This window comes from Myiozetetes cayanensis, unplaced genomic scaffold, assembly GCF_022539395.1.
Source record: "Myiozetetes cayanensis isolate MyiCay16 unplaced genomic scaffold, myiCay2020 scf3, whole genome shotgun sequence".
Taxonomy (NCBI): domain Eukaryota; kingdom Metazoa; phylum Chordata; class Aves; order Passeriformes; family Tyrannidae; genus Myiozetetes; species Myiozetetes cayanensis.
This window is the reverse complement of record NW_026087521.1, coordinates 56,534,149-56,550,451: the sequence shown is the minus strand read 5'-3', so window position 1 is coordinate 56,550,451 and position 16,303 is coordinate 56,534,149. Positions and strand designations below refer to the sequence as shown.

Sequence of the window (16,303 nt, the reverse complement as noted above, 5' to 3'; positions counted from 1 at the left end):
TTGACCTTCCTCCTTAAACAGGTAACAGCTGTGGCTCTAACTCAGCTTAAGTCAGGACACAAGATTAGTGTTTTTCAAGCAAGATAAAGGCTATCAGCTGCTTGAAAGTTCCTCCTTTTCCCCAGCATGACCTGGAGAAGGAGGTAACTACTGAGCCCCCACCTGAGAACAAGGCATCTTTACATTATCTTAGGCTAATCTGAAGCATCAGTGCAGCAAATGGCTTGAGAAAATAGAAACTGGGGACTGAAATCACGTCATTTAGGGGTCTGAAGCTGTGGGAATGTGTAACCCCATACTAATTGTAGCATCTTCAGGTAATTTATCTCTTCTGGTAATGACTCATTCATTTATAAACCAACGTCAGTCACTTTTCTAACCTCATTGCTAATAAGCAGCAGAGCAGTAACACTTTCCAATCAGAAAATGCTCTTCAGTGTAATACAGCTTTCCAGTACCACTGTGCTGGGGCCTGAAACTTGTGGACCTAATGAATGCACAGACATACACAGTAAGCTTCCTCCATGTTACATTTACATCTCTTGCCTGCAGTGAGCAAATGTACAGAGGGAGGTAAAAACCTGATAGGATTTAAATACATGGTACTTGAGCAAAGTATCCCTGAAATCCTGTGCAAACTGTGTTGCTAATGCTTTTTCATACTCAGAAATGCGGATGATGAATCTCACTACTCATAATTCTTCTTATTTTCACACTTGGAGCACTGATCTCATGCCAACAGCCCCTTACCTCATTTTGTTTCTCAGCAGACACCACTGCCATTGCCCAGCTACTGCCCTGACTCAAACATGCACTGAAATAAGTGTAGGAAGGCACAGAAAATGATAGCAGTGTGTGTGACTTCACCTTTACTGGCCCCCTATTGCTCGAGTAACATTACCACACCATCATTCTATGAGCTGCTGCTGCTGTTCTGTCACTGGAGCTGAAAAAAAAAAAACACACCCTCTCCCTGCTCTATTTCCTTTGCACTTGGTGAGGAAGTGACTTGAGTGGGAGGAAAGAAAGAAGAGCAAACACAAAACCACAGAAGTAAGCAACTAGGAGCAGAGACCAAACTTTATGCCTCTCATACACATGCAAACAGCAGACTCTGATTGCAGCTGGCTCTTGCTGCAGCCCTGCCGATTGTACCGTCACTCACAAGTGTTGCTGCGGAACCAACTGCTTGTCACCATAATGGGCCTGGTTATGCCCAGCTCCAGATCTGAGCACAGGTATCTTTACCAAAACACAGTAGGTCTTTTATGTACTACAGAGATGGAGTCTGAAGCGCTACAGCCAATAGCTGGAATAGGAGTGGTTTGACTTCTTGCAGGTAAAGCTAGACATCTGTAGCTGTTGCAGACTTGACCTGGTACAGTAAGTACAAGAGTGACCTTGATTTTTCACATCATTTCACCAGGCTGCAGCCTTAAAAGGACTTACTATGCTTATAAAGCTGGAGAGAAGAAACAGACAGCAGGAAATCCTGTGAGAGGCTCGTTTTGGTGATGATGTGAGAGAAACAGTACAAGGAAAAGAAAAAAAAAAAAAAACCAAAAAAAAGTAAACTAAAGAACACCTGTGGCCAACCTACAAGCGGGAAGACTGTGACTTCCAAGCCACTCCCTGATCCTCCCAGCTTTATTGAAACTAGTCTGGCAGCAGGTGTAGAGAAGGTAGGGATTAGTTTAGGATTCATTGCTAGGCTTAAAAGAAAAGGGTTGACGATGCTTTTGCCAGGAGTTCCCAGATGACTTCACGTGGTAGTACATGGACTGGTAACAAGTGTATTTGCACACTGCCTCTCTTCTGCAAGCCCTTGAAATAAGCACGTGGGAACTCCAGCTCAGCCCCTTCTGGAGTGTTATTTATTCCAGGACATAAAGTGTTGTATTTGGGGAGGTCAGCCCCAGGCAGGGGACTACATGGCACTGGGTGGTGCGAATGCACATGGAGGGAAGGGATGCTTAAATGGGAATGTTATGAAGCAGAAGGGGTGGAGAGGAAGGGGGAGCACAGTTCTCTTGAGCTGATGTCGAGAAGGGTGAGGTGAGTTTGGGCAGGACACTTGTGTCAAAGCTGGTGGTTGACCACTGAGCCCTTGTCAGCAGCTGTATCACTGCAGCTCTGCTCCTGTTCCCTGTCCACATAGCACTGCCTGAGCTGTGGGCAGCATCACTGAGCACGAATGGGGCTGCCTGCATCTAGAAGACTGCCTTTCCCTCTGTGGGGATCACTGATGCCCTTAAAAGCTGCATCAGCCTTTGGAAAATGCTTTTTTCAGAAGTAAAATTGGATTTACCTTTTTTCCCCTACGTTTGTTTGCTCTTTTGCACCAAAACCAGAGCTCCTCACCTATGGGGCTGCAGCAGCTGGTAAAATAGCAGTGCTTCCAACCTTGGTACCTGCCTCTGGCTGCCTTTCACATACTCATCTCTGATTCACAACACCCTTAATGAATTGATCCCTGCCGGTGGGCGCACAGGTTCCTTCCTTTCCAGCCATCAAGACAAAGCTGAGATCTGCAGAAGGAATAATTACTGTCAGCAATTATGTCAGTGCCCCGTCTCTGCCATACAGGAGCTGTTTTCAGAGAGGAGAGGGGACCAAAGGGATTGGCTCAGCATTCAGTTGAGATATTTGATTTTCCACTCCTCAGACACAGATGAAGCAAAAGGAGACAGCACGAGACTTCTCCCTTCCTCGGCCTATCGAAGATCTCTCTTTGCTGGGGAAAGGTTCCCTGTCAGGTTCCTTGCAAACATGCCTTTGTTACAAATATTCTTGTGCCTGGAAGCACGTAACTGGGCATATCTTATACACTTGGTTAATAAATAAACAAAGCCCTCCTGTGGCAGACGGCCTTTCTGACTCTACACAGCTCCTCTCGAAGCTGGAGCTGGACAGAGAGATGCTGCAGCATCACAGGGAAAGGGGCAGACCACTAGCTTTGACAAGATAAAGGAGGAGCTGGTGTGTCTGCTTGGAGAAAAATAAAAAGCACCTAGGGAAATAGTAAGCAGGTTTCAACAGAGAAAACACTAGGGAGGGTCTAGTCTGAGGAGATTGTTTAGGCTGAAATAGAGGGTTTTTTTTGTTTTAAATTAGACCCCAGATAGGGAGTTATTTTGGAATATACAGTGTGAATCTTCTGTTGGATGCACTGCAAGCACAATCCTGGTTTACCATCCCTGTTCCGAGGTGATTTATACACAAAGGAATTTGGCAAAGAACTATCTTTGCTTGAGTTTTGTAAAACCAAAGACCAACCTGGCCTGACCCATCACAAAGATGGGACAAAGCCAAAAGCTTTCAGCCAAATGTCTGTTGCCTTCCAAGACTTGGTGGTCAGGGTACAATGAAACTGAGATTCAATCAACCCTGGTGTTGGTTCTGAGAAAAAAGAAATCTTACTGAATGTTGGTTCTGAAAAAACCAACTCCAACTGTCCTTGGGAAAGAAATGAACAACTGCTTAAAATAGTATAGCTTGAAGTCTGCTTTCCTCCATAAAGTTTTCTGCAATGTATTGCCAGTTTTGCAAGCCTGCAGTCCTACCAGGCGTGATCATCACTAAGTGAAACCAAGCTTAGACTTCAGCAATGAACTCTGTAGTTTCACTCCAGTCCCCAGAAAAAACTTTCCTCCTCCAACCATATAGCTATCCTGCTCTTTACCTTGGAGAGGCAAAGTCAGTAAAGCAGTCAATGTTGCAGGTAGGACTGAAACAGACTGGTAGAGCAATGAAGCTCCCAGAGCTGTAAATGCAGTCAAGTCTGAGATGTTTTTGCAAGTCCAGAATGGCAGAAGATTTTGAAATGTAAGTACACTAACACTGTTATACAAGGACTTAACAGATGCCAATTCCCTGAGTAAACAAATAAGCATAGCCTATCCCTTTTCCATTATAACTGCCTCATTTAAAGGGCAGTTTTGGCCAGAATGACACATACTGTGAGTCACATGATGGGGAAGAGGTTGTGACTCTGCTCTGTAAAGCAGGAATTTACCCTGCTTTGGCTCCCTGTCAGCACAGCTAGAGGACTGATACCTGCCATGGCACAATGTCCATGTGTGGCAAGATGGACCCAGTTTAGCCCCCTGCACCCTCAGGACCTGCACTCACCCAGCTAAGCACGTACAGCCAGTTAAAGACCACACCTGCAAACAGCCTCACTACTCACTCTGTATGGGCGGTTGACAACGTGCATGTAAGCCTTTATGCCTGCATATTTTCTTGCAGAGTCTGAAACTAGACTGATAAACACCTCTTCAAACTGATACTCAGCTTCATTCTCTGTTATCCAAACATTTCATCAAAGGCCACTTACCTACAAAGCAGACATCCAAACTCAAGCCAGACACACCACATACCAAAGCCTTTTGAAAACAAGGAACAAACCTACATTTATCCACTAATAGTGCAGGGGTGACAGCCATTATTTTATATATGCAATATTTTGCAAAATTCTAAAAGACTTAAATCTCGTTAGGTGATTACACCATTAATTAGCGAAACGCTATCATCCCTGAGGTGCCAACACAGCAGCTGTTTCAGCTGAACAGCAAAGAAAAGCCAAGAGGGCAAGGTAACATAGTAATAGTGCCCCCACGAGCAGCCCAACTGTTCTGAGCATCCTGGTGCTGCCACTCCATGATAGGGACCCACTCTGGTTCCAGCCAGGGACGACCACAGCTCTCCCCACCACCCCAACCACCCCCACCTTCCAGAGGGTAGTACCCCCTCTTCCACCTGGGTAACATGAATGGGGGCTCTATCAAAGGACACATCTGTTGCAGCCTGAGCCCTGTATTTCTCAGGATATGGGTTTTCCCAGGAAGCTGTTCATACATAGCTTATCAACCCAGAGGGATCTCTCTGGTCATTCATCCCTCTGACTCTCTGCAAAATCGAGATCATAGAGACTACCTCAGTGATCTCCCCTTCAAACTGCAGCATGAAAAAGAAAAGGAAAAAATAAAATCCCAGGAAGATACCCCGTGACACAGCAGCTGTCGCAGATTTTTGATCGGTTGCTCTGTGAACAGGGCTTCATTTATAGCTTAAGAAATTGTCTGGCTAAAACTGCCAGTTGCAGAGCCCCAGTTGCGAGCTGGGCAGAGCAGCCTCCCTTGGGCAGCTTCAGTTCCTCACACAGGCACCTCCAGACCACGGCTGCGTCACCAGGTACCCCCATGAAGGGTCAGTGATCAGGCCCAGGCTGATGCAGCTGGTGATAAGGGACAAGGCAAAGGACTATGGTGGCCGTGGGGAAGGCTGGGACCCCTGTCCCAAGCAAGGGACATTTGGACAGCCACCAGTCGGGTCCTACACGCACTGGCTAAGGATGCCACGTGAGAAACACTGCACCACAGTGAGTTTTGCACCACAGGTTGAAGATGGGTGGGCAGAAGGAGGACGATCCTCTTCACAGTACCACCCATTCAGATGACAACTCTGACCGCAGACTGCAGGTGTGATGTTCTTTGTCATGTCAGGGCAGGGCCCACGGTGTGACCCTGCTGGGACTCATTCCCTTCACCAGAGGCCTGGGGCTGCACTGGTGACATGATGGCTCTGCCCTCCCAGAGAGGATTCTCGGCAATGGGGGAGTTCCTGCAAGACCCACCTTAGGCTGTCATGTTCTGCTTTCCCCTGGGCCCCTCTACGGGCCCAGAAGCAAGAGTGAAAGATCTCCAGAGTATCAATTATGGCACCAGATCTAGCCTGGAGCTGGCTATATCCTCTGAGAGGGTTGGGAGCTAAATTCTGCTAGACTGAAGACATTTTGATATCATTTTTGGTACTTTCCATACCACTCTGCCACCTTAATGCCATCACCATTCTTCCAGAGAGCACTTGCTTAGAAATATCCCTGGTAGGACAGAAACATTGCTGAGTTTGGGACATCCAGTGAGGGCCCCTGAGCAGCACCATCAGTGCAACGCCAAGTTCTAATCCATCCCTTCCACAGGAAACTGGGCTATAGGATCTGGTTCATCTTCAGAGGATGTCACATGGCAGCAATGGCAAATCACTCATGTAAAGTCTGCAAGCAGCCATGGGGCTCTCTTAGTTTATGCAGATTCAGGTCACAAAAGAACACAGTTTGTTTAAAGATACTTTTGTCTCCCAAATCTGGGAGAAGAGGAAAGGCCTTATATTGCCCTGAGAATGAGCAGAGTCCCAAACACCTTTCAACCCTTGAAAGGATTTAGCCATCACATTCTCAAAAGTAGTGATACAGAAAAGAAAAAGCAAGTTGTTAATAAAATATGGGGACAACTTAGGAATTTGCTCCCAAAAGCCCATGATAAAAAACCTCCAGCTGAGATCCAAACTCTACATTATATTCCCCAGTGCTCTGCCTTATCTTTCCTTAAATGCATGAGGCACAGGGCTTCTGTCACTTCTTTGGCATGACTGCTTAGAGTCTGAGAGGTTTTACTACTCTGAGGAAGCTTTTCCTTCACATTCAGCTTAAATGTGCCATTTCCTGAAGTCATCCCCTTGTCTTTTATACTCTAGCAAGCAGAACAAGTGTAAATTAAATGGAAGACACATGAAATCTTTATAAAGCCCAGTGTTTCCCGTAGCATGAAACTTCCCTCTCTTTGGAGTGGAAGGGGTCTTCACTCTGTGCTGTATTTTTCCCTATCAGAAAATGAAGAATATAAATTTTCCTCATGACTTGAATTTAGCTTAATCAGCAGCCCCCTGCTGATGTAATTCAACCCAACAAGATTTTTCTTTTTGTTTTTTTTCCTGGTGAGCTGCTGCCCTTTTTCCCTCCTCCCACCAATTCAGGCATGGAAAACAAGGGAGGAATTAGACAGACAGAACTTATTATCTATCAAGCTGTAACTTCAGACCAGGCAGGAATAACATTTAAAATATAAAAAGCAAATTTTATCAAGCCTTTTCCTCCCCAGAGACTGACACAAAAATATTCCTTGTTTGTCGCTGAGAATGAACCATTTTTCTCTTTCATTTCTGCTTTCTGTCACATATTTCATTTTGGCTGCCCCTTCTGTCTTTCAGCTAGGGACCTAGGCTGCTAACGCAGAATCACAGATAACTCAACAACAAAATGCCTGTATTATCTTTTTTTTTTTTTTTTTTTTTTTTTTTTTGGGTATTATTTCTAGTCTGCCAGGTAATTGCAACCCTAAAAGCTTTTGCATATTTACCACAGAAACATGTCTCTCCTGGAGGATGGGACTGTCATCGGGTAGAATATTTCATTTAATAAGCCTCTTCTGAGGTATAAACTAGGGCTGGGGATTTTTTCCTGGCCTCCTTCAGAGCAAAGGACAAGCAGATAAAAATCAGCTGCTGCAGTGCTACACTGTCAAAGTTCCTGTTCCTGTGAAAATTAACTCTTTCTAAGCTCGGAGTTCAGGTAGGTTTTGCCACTCTGAAGTTTAAAAGTAGGAAAAGGGTCTGATATCAACTCATGTTGGCTTTTTGTCCCCAGTCCTACCCACATATAAGACAGATTTCTTTCCTATTTACAAACAGAGCAACTACCCTGCTTTTCTGTAACCCATCTGATGAGCTGTGGATGCTGCCAGGACTGATTTTCATTAAATCAGTCATCAAGAAGGATCGCGTTTTCCCTCTTCGCCCGTTTCACAGAAGTGCAACAACAAAAACATGGTCTGAACATTTCTAAATTCAGCTATTATCTAAAGATAAATTCCGTTCCCCCCCCCCCACTATTTTCCCCCACCCCTGCTGTAGCAGAATTGCTTTTCTCAGTCCTTGAGATGTTGACTCAAACTGATTGGTACCAAAGTGAGGGGCTGAGGAGAACATCTACAGAGAGACTTTGTGTCTTGGAGTCAAGACGGAGGGTGAGGATCACCTGCCAGGGGTTATGAAAAGAGGCTGCTTTGCTAAAACTGTTCAACAGAACGAAGAGGGATATAGCTGGTTCACAGGTTTCACTTCAGGCACACCTTCAAAGAGGTCACAACTCCATCCTGGCACATAGCAAAGCACTGTGAGCGGGAATCAACAGACCACACCCGGTCCTCAGTCCAACACCAAATCACTGACAAGACTCATTCAGCTCTACCAACAGCTTCCCACACGGCAAAAGGTTTTCCAGCCCAGCCAGGCTGCCTGCTTGCTGGGAGGAGAGCTGACAGGAGCCAGCCAGAATACTCCCATTGACTCTAGCAAGCTGCACAGCCTGTGTGAAAACTACTCCCTGAGAAAGCATCTTCTGCATCCACACAGTTTTCCTGTGGGTCAATCTCATTCTTGTAAAATCCCTATTTTCACATATGAGTAAAGACTGGAAGACATATTTGAAATATGGATTGACTGCTTAGGTTAAAGTAATACTGACACCAAGAACCTACATGCATTTACTTGGAATGGAAACATGGACTCTCCAGAGATGTCCCCTCATCTGGAAACACTCTTAAGAGAACAAAGTGCTGACAGAGGTGAAAGGTTTTCTAAATTGGAACTGGAAAACTCTATTTTTACAACACTTTATGACTATTTACAAACTTACTATGGTTTTCAACGCAAGTAAACTCCAAGAGGTTAGGACACCATTTTTTTCCTATCACCAGCAAGCCATTCTAAGACACATCTTTATTTAAGATTAAGGGATGACTTTCATTCCTTTGCCTGAATGTAGCAAAATTCCCATAAGTAAAATATGTCTAGTAATGTTACATGAGCCCAGTCTCTTACCTGTAATATCTGGATTGAAGGTAGGTAGAACACACAGCTTTAGACACATGGCTAGCTGAACCAAAGTCTATGACCTTGACCCTATATGGCTGTCGGGATGGGTCTACCAACATGATGTTCTCTGGTTTGAGATCAGCATGAATCAGTCCCAGGCTTTTCAGCTTCATTAGGGCAGTTGCTACCTGCTGGAGAATTGGTCGAATGTACTTAAGGGGCAAGGGACTGAATTTATTTTGTTTTAGGAAATCATAGAGGTTCTGTTCCAACATTTCAAAGACCAAGCATGTGTGATTCTTGTGCTGGAAGCACTCGTAAGCACGGACAAAGTTGTAGTCATCCGCACTTTCTGTGCTCAGCCGAGCCAGGATGCTCACTTCAATCTGGCCTTGCCGGGCATAGGAAGGGTGGTTTTTTAGGATCTTGATAGCCACAATCTCATTAGTGCCACGTTTCCAGCATTTGACTACTTGTCCAAAGGTTCCACGGCCAAGAAACTCCAACACTTCGTATGTGTTGGTCATGGAACAGAGCACCTCATGTTGCACCAGCTGGTAATCCCCTTCACTGTTGGAGCCACTGTTTTTGGAGGTGGCTGTGGAAGTGGTGGCGGTGGCTACAGTGGCCCCACTGGCATTGTTCTGAATCATTGGTGGATGCTCCTCGATAATCTGCACGCTGCTTGTGTTCTCAATCTCCTCACTCTTGCGCTTAAGTCCACATTTTTGGTAGGTGTCCAGAAGGCTCACAGTGCTGCGACGCATCAGGTTATGTGGCCCGCCCAGTGTTTGCCCAGACACTGCAACCACACCAGAAGTGCTGTTGGCAGATGTCACCACGATGTGCCCCGTGCTTGCTGGGAAGATGATGGTCTGTTCGTAGGGGATGCTCGGATTGGGGATCTGGAGGGAGGCGTTGACGGCTGCTGCGGCGGCTGCTTGGGAGGACTGCACGTTCTTGCTCTGGCTGTAGACTTTGCTGTGTGTGCCGTACCCAGTCATATCCCAGTTTGAACTCGGCTCCACTTTCAGTTTCTTCACGCTACAGAAGGCACTTGACTGAAGGGTATGAGGAGAGAAAACTTGCACATGCGAGGCCATACCTGCAATACAACATCAGAGTGAAACCACAGTGTCAGGATGCCTTTTTTCAGCCTTTTCCCCAGCTTTTTTCATTTGCTCGGTGGCAGGAAAGGGAAATGGGATACAGGTTTCAGACACAGCACACACAGACATGCAAAAATCACATTCTTTCAGAAATATGTATTCAACAGAAATAAAATACTATGCTGTAAATAAATCACTACCCTTGATTGAACTGTACTAACAACATTCAAGATTTCTGCTCTCTTGTTCTCCCCCTTCTCATTTTTAATAACAGGAATGTACATCTTATTTTTACCTCCTCTGTCTAAAGAGACTCCTATTCCCATTGTCTCCAGGAATATATCTAGCTCTCTGGAAGAACTCATGTCAAATACTGCAAAGTATTCTGACTACAGAAGCCAAATCTCAAATCCTCAGGCTCATCCTATATTAAGCACTTTGGTGGATCTGACTTAAGCCCTCCATTTATTTCCATAAAACCACTGTGTAGCTTCTGGCCTGCAGAGAATCAAGATGGGGCCAGGAGATGATACACTGTGACAAAATGGAGGTGCACGGATAAAGTTAAGGAGCCAGGGCAGAAGAAGAAGAGGCTGTTTCAGATTGCTTGCCAAGTCTGCGTGTAGGAATCGTGCACAACGCTGGTCTGTGCTCAGGGACAGTGGAGATAGGAGTTACACAAGATGAGCTTCATTGTGTGCTCTCAGTTCTCCCAGATTTAAAAAATTGTGTTCATCTATTCTTATTCACAGTGACAATATCATCACTGGAAAGCTGATCCCCTTCAAATTAACAGCATTGTTAATGAAGCAATGTACACATTAGCATGTGGCAGAATTAGCTCCTACTATAACTTTATTTTTAAAGAAAAGACCAAAACCTATTTTACTGCAAGCTTCTGTGGCTTCAGAAAGGTTAATGATCTTCTAAATCTTTATTTAAAAAAAACCAAACACCAAAGAACAACCCCACAAACCTCATAATTGAGGTGAAAATACAGTATCACTGAGACAGACTTACTGAAGGATTCTGAGTAATATTCCACTGTCACAGAAAATGTGCCTATTCAGAAAAAAAGATGTGGTCCGCACAAAAAGGGGACATCTAAGTCCTTACTTGCTGCCAGCTTTCCCTGTCTGGTAGGGATAGTACCACTGGGGCAAAGGTATTGTGAAGAACAAAAATCCATAGGGATTCCTAGGGAAGGAGTCAGTGCCCGACAGGAGTTAGAGCAGAAAGGCACAGCCTCCTTCACCCTTCTATCTGTCGTCAGTGTTTCTTTTTAATAAACCAGAATGACTAGGGAAGAAAGACAATGTGCTGAGCTGGCACCATTGCTGAATTATTAAGCACAAACATAACCTTGACTTGTTTTCAACTTTAAAAAGTTAAAAGCTGAATAAATGCTTCAATAACAAAACCACAACAAACTTCGAAATGCACATGGATGAATTCTTCATGCGGAGGACTGACAGTATCTGACATTCAGCTCCCCTCCAGATGATTTTCTGGAGCTCATATAGGCTCACACATATGCATGAACTTATACACTCACATAGAAAAATACGAAAGTTACTCCACACTCACAAAATTCTGTAGCATGGTGAAGCAAACAGACCTAAACACATCCAGTGCCCATTTTCTAGTTAATTCCCAGCTGCCCAAAGTCCAGGAACTACTCAGGAGAGGGGTGCTGTGGCAAGACAAAAACCAGCATACATATCTACTTGTTCCAGTTTGCTTCAACACCTCCACCTTCATCCCCGCCACAGAGATGCATTTATGAGGACAGGGCAGACGCAGAAGAAAACTCCCATCGGGACACAGGGGGAAACCAACCCTCACCCCTGCTTGAATACGTCAAACAAAACCCCGTTGACCCCGCTCTGACAACGAAGCCCTGCAAACCACAGTGTGCTCCCCTCTGCAGATGTGACCCCTGGCTCTAAGGGGATTTCTGACGCTGTTTGCTGTCATTCCTTTTAACTCCACTCTCAACCTCCTTGGCAGCAATTTCCAAGGTCTCTGCAACTGGGTACTCAGACCCCCTCCAGCTCCCTGCTCCTCTAAGTACTTGCTCTCCTCTCTCCTTTCCACAGGGCAGTGCTGCCACAAATGCTGTAGCATGTGGCATGTGGTGAGCTTGGAGAACCGCAGCAGTATTACTCAACTTGTCATCCTGGACACAAGGATCGTGTGTGAGTGAGCCAAAACTGTGTTTGTTCTTCCACTGATTAAGAAGAGTCACGGTGTTCCTTCCAGTACAGTACCAACCTGCCTGGAGAGAGTGGGGTTGGTTTGATGTATGTTTTCCCCCTGGACGCGAATAATGTAGCAGATGTAATTGGTAACATATTGTGGACCTAGCAGAGGTGTAATTTATAGCTTTATGGCTTTCATTCCATGGTGTGCTTGAGCAATCTCTCTTCGTACAAAATAAAAAGGGAAAAAATGAGTGACGCAGAACGAGACGAGACGTTCTTCTCACACGCTCCTCTAAAGACAACACGAAAAGACTGAGGCACCTCGAATTAAAGTCAAGGACGTGAACTGCAGCAGCTGCAACCTTCTCAGTGCCACTGTAAAAATCAGGATAATCGCCACCATTAAGGGACAGACTTTCAACTGGTGCAAACTGGCAGTACTCCAGTTGACATCAGCTGACGCTAAAAACAAGGCCAGCACTCAACATCGTCAATGTCAGATGGCTGCCTGTGCCCATTGGTGAAACGAGTTGTTGTTAGGGACTGGTTTCCACATCAACAACCAGCCCCTTGCTGTCTCTGAAACACTGCTGGCAGCCTCAGCAGGGGGACAGGAAAGGGATAAAATCACTGATCCCCACTGGTACCCCAAAAATGGAGGGTGTGGAGGAAGTAGTGCTTTCTTATGGATAAAGAGAGGACTTCAGACTCTTGCTGCCAGTTCCACCCTCCTCAGAGGTTATTTCCCATCACAGGAGAGGTATTTTTTTCCCCTAAAAAATAAACTATGAAATCTTCTTGCTTCCATTCAAAATGATTTTCTCACGTTTGAGGTTTTAGGGGAGGACAGCTCGGTGAGTTCTTCAGCATAGTCCGATACTAAGAAATAACAGGCTGATTGACAGCTCAGTGATGGGAAAAAAGGGCTTCTGCAGCGAAGTAATTTTTATTGCAAATTTATTGGTGCAGTTAATGCGAGAAAAACATAACCCTAAATTTCCTCAGGACACAATCAAACTGTGTTGGTGGCACATTCTTTTTTTCAAAAAGGATCTTTGCTCCATGGCAATAGCAGAAATAGTAATAAATGTGAATAAAAGTTGGATGGTTTGTTACAGGGATCAAATTCCTCATTACAGCTTGTAATATGATTTACAACTTCAGCCTTTTGATTACATAGGCTGACAACAGCTTGCCACTATGCCTGCAAGGAAATAAGCCGGCAGTAATGGGGTGATCCATGCCAGCCCAGCCCAACGACACTGATGCCTCAGAGACAGTGGGGATACCCCCAGTAAGCATCCTCACTCCTGGGGTATTAGAAAGACAAGAGGGGCCACAAGGCATGGAGGGACGGAAAATGGAATGTTTCACTTTGGAAAAGTTCTCTTAAACCACCACTCCCAGGTCTGATAAGAAACCTCCTATGCAAGGCTGGGCCTTTCATGTGACCTCCCTTCACCTACAGGAAGATCCTAGCAGTCACCTTTCCACTTTCTGCACAGAACAGCCCAAGGCTGGCACCCTGCTCCTCCCCTTTTTGCTCTCCACCAGGAGCGGAGAGGGTGAGGATACTCAGGTCGAGCAGCTTCTCTCACTGAGCACTCCCGCTCACCTGAAGCCCAGCTCAGCAGCCCCACCTACGCTAGCAAAAGCTTTGGCTGGACTAAAGCAAGTGGCAATACTGGCTGAGCTTGGTGCCTGCCTTTGCAGGGGTGCAGGGCAGCCCCCACAGCCTCAGTTAGCCAGCCAGGACTCCAGAAAGCTAAATGCTCATTCTGATGAGTGCAGGTCTAAGTTTTATATCACCCTGAGCACGGCGAGTTTCTGGGCTGGGAGCAGAATCAAGGTTGGGCACCGTACATTAAGTAAAATTGATAGTTCCTTTCTTTAATAATGACTTTTAGTGTAGCCATTTAAAGCTCTCACACAACTGACAGTAAATGGATTTAATGGGGCCTTCCCTGTCCTTGATACGACTCACGTTAACTCCCCATAGCATCGACATGAGTTGAAGTATGTAGTATGCAGCCAGGGGATAATGTTAAAACATCTGGAATGACTTTTATTAAAAGACTTGAGGGCTTTTTTTCCTGAGAACTCCTCCCACGTCAGCTTTCACTTAATAATAATTTAGCAGGTGCTATTTACAATTCAGATGGCCCTCTTCTGCATGCATACACAAATCACGCAGCCGCCTCACTTGTACTTCTAACAGGTTTCAGGAAAGCAAATGAGGTAAAGCTCCCTATCCACCCACCTCACCCCAAAGGGCAAAAAATACACTTTGGGGACTAGAGAAGGAACAGTTTGCAAGTCATGGATGTTTTCTTCTGCTTTACTTCTAGCACTTACTGTTGATTTATAAGTGTGGCCTTTGTGGTGGCAAGAGACCAAGCCCCTGCCCTGTATTAAGTAGGCAGTAAGACCTTTTGCAGTACCTGCAGAGCTCTGTAACCAGAGGCTGCTTGCTGATGGCCGCCAGAACGACAGTGCCGGCTTGAAAAATACTGTAGAAAGCACATGGCGTGTGTTCAGCATATAAATGATGCACACAAGACACTACTGAAATAAGTATCTTCCACTTCTCCCCAGAGAGGCACAAGCCAGAAAATCCACATACACACCCACGTTGAGAAGGCAATGAAAAGAGGATCTGCCAGGTATGGCTAATGTACTGCACCTTCAAAATAGCCATGTCTTCACAGTGGCCTTTGTGTAGCCCCTTTTGAGACACTGTCCCCCAGTACCACTTGGAACCTCCTTAAAATTTATATCCCAGGAGGCTATACAAATTCTTTCCCTTGTGCTACCAAATGTTTGGAGACAGCAGAGTTCAGACCTCAACAGCATCAGCTCCTTCCTGTTTCTGGTGAGCAGAAGATGTCAAGGGAGCCTCCATTCCAGGTGGCTGTCCAAAATCAACCTGTCTTCCTGCTCAGCTTTTCCTGTCCTGCTAGTAAAACTGTCTCGTCCTAATTAGTAGTTTTCTAAATGCTTATGTGCTGCGCAGCAGTTCTCAAAGATGTCTCAGAGATGGGACAAAGCCCATCCCCAGCACTGCTTCAGACCTGGATTCCCACGACTCCAAGTTGCCCTGTTTGATCCATATCTAATGGCCAAGTGAAAAAGTGAGACTTCCCAACGCACAGAGTACCCATAAACAAAATCAAATGGACAAAGCCAAGCATCTGCCTCCTTCTCGCTCATTCCCACTCAAAACACACACCCCTGCAATGCAATGGCCAAGGAACTCTCATCACCATTACCTTCAAACCACACATCCCTCTGCCATCCTGACTGCCCTCCTACATATCCATCTCCTGCATTTATAGCATCCACAACCCTGCCTACTATTTCATTCTGTGCACCGTGACTTTCTTTTATAGCTATGATAAAAATTATCAACCAGGACTTAGTACCCTTGGGCATGGAGGTGGTGTAGGCAGTTACTCCCTATCACGGCCTGAGCAGGTTATTTTGGCATGTGGCTCAGGGATATTGCTCTCTCTCCTCACCAACCATCTTTTATTCCCTTCTTCATCTCCCTTTTAACTCCTTAAATCCAGGGCAATTCATCTGCTGGGTACTGAAAGCCTTCTCACCCGACCAGGGGAAAAGAGGACACGGCAAGGAAAATCTGGGGATTTCTTCCTCTGAGCCGGTCATGTCCACCTTGTCCCCTTGCCTGAGCATCCAGTTTCACCACTCTTAGCAGTCCCAGCCAGCCCTTAGCGTGTCTCTCAGCACTTCCTCTGCCTGTGGGCAGAGGAAGTGCTGAGAGACACGCTAAGGGCTGGCTGGGACTGCTAACCAGCACACCTGGGAAACAGGGAAGTTGGCAAGCCCAGGCTCACAGGGCAGCACTTCTTTTCCGAGGGCTATGGCATGGAGACTGCAAGATAGGCAGAGCTGCCCGTGCTAGGTCCATGTGCTCCAGGAAGAATCTCTGCCACCCTCATGAGCAGCTTGGGGGGAAAATGGGACTACCCAGAGCCCTGGCACAAAACCTGCACAGGTCTAATGAGGCAGCACCGCACTAAGCCTGGCCCTGCCCTGGAGCCTGGACATCTAGGCAGCTCCAACCTCATCTCCCACACTCCCCACACTTGGTGGGTCGCTAGACAATGGCATGTGAGCTGTGCAAACCACAAAACCCTAGTAATCTTCTGTAATCTCTAAACATCACGATTCTTATTCATCTTTTTGATGTGGGTTCAGGTGCCCATGAGCCTGAGTAACAAGCTGTGGGCTCCTCTGACACATTCCTGGCTTTAC

General features: G+C 45.8%; 1 protein-coding gene across 3 annotated transcripts in view; it reads right to left on the bottom strand.

The window, feature by feature from the left end:
* Positions 1 to 16,303, bottom strand: part of HIPK2 (homeodomain interacting protein kinase 2) — a 140,632-nt gene that overhangs the window by 86,852 nt on the left and 37,477 nt on the right. For all 3 annotated transcript variants that reach the window (XM_050324618.1, XM_050324620.1, XM_050324619.1), the window contains exon 2: positions 8,719 to 9,817. In XM_050324618.1, coding sequence (XP_050180575.1) covers positions 8,719 to 9,817 — 1,099 coding nt within the window. The remainder of the gene's footprint in view (positions 1 to 8,718; positions 9,818 to 16,303) is intronic.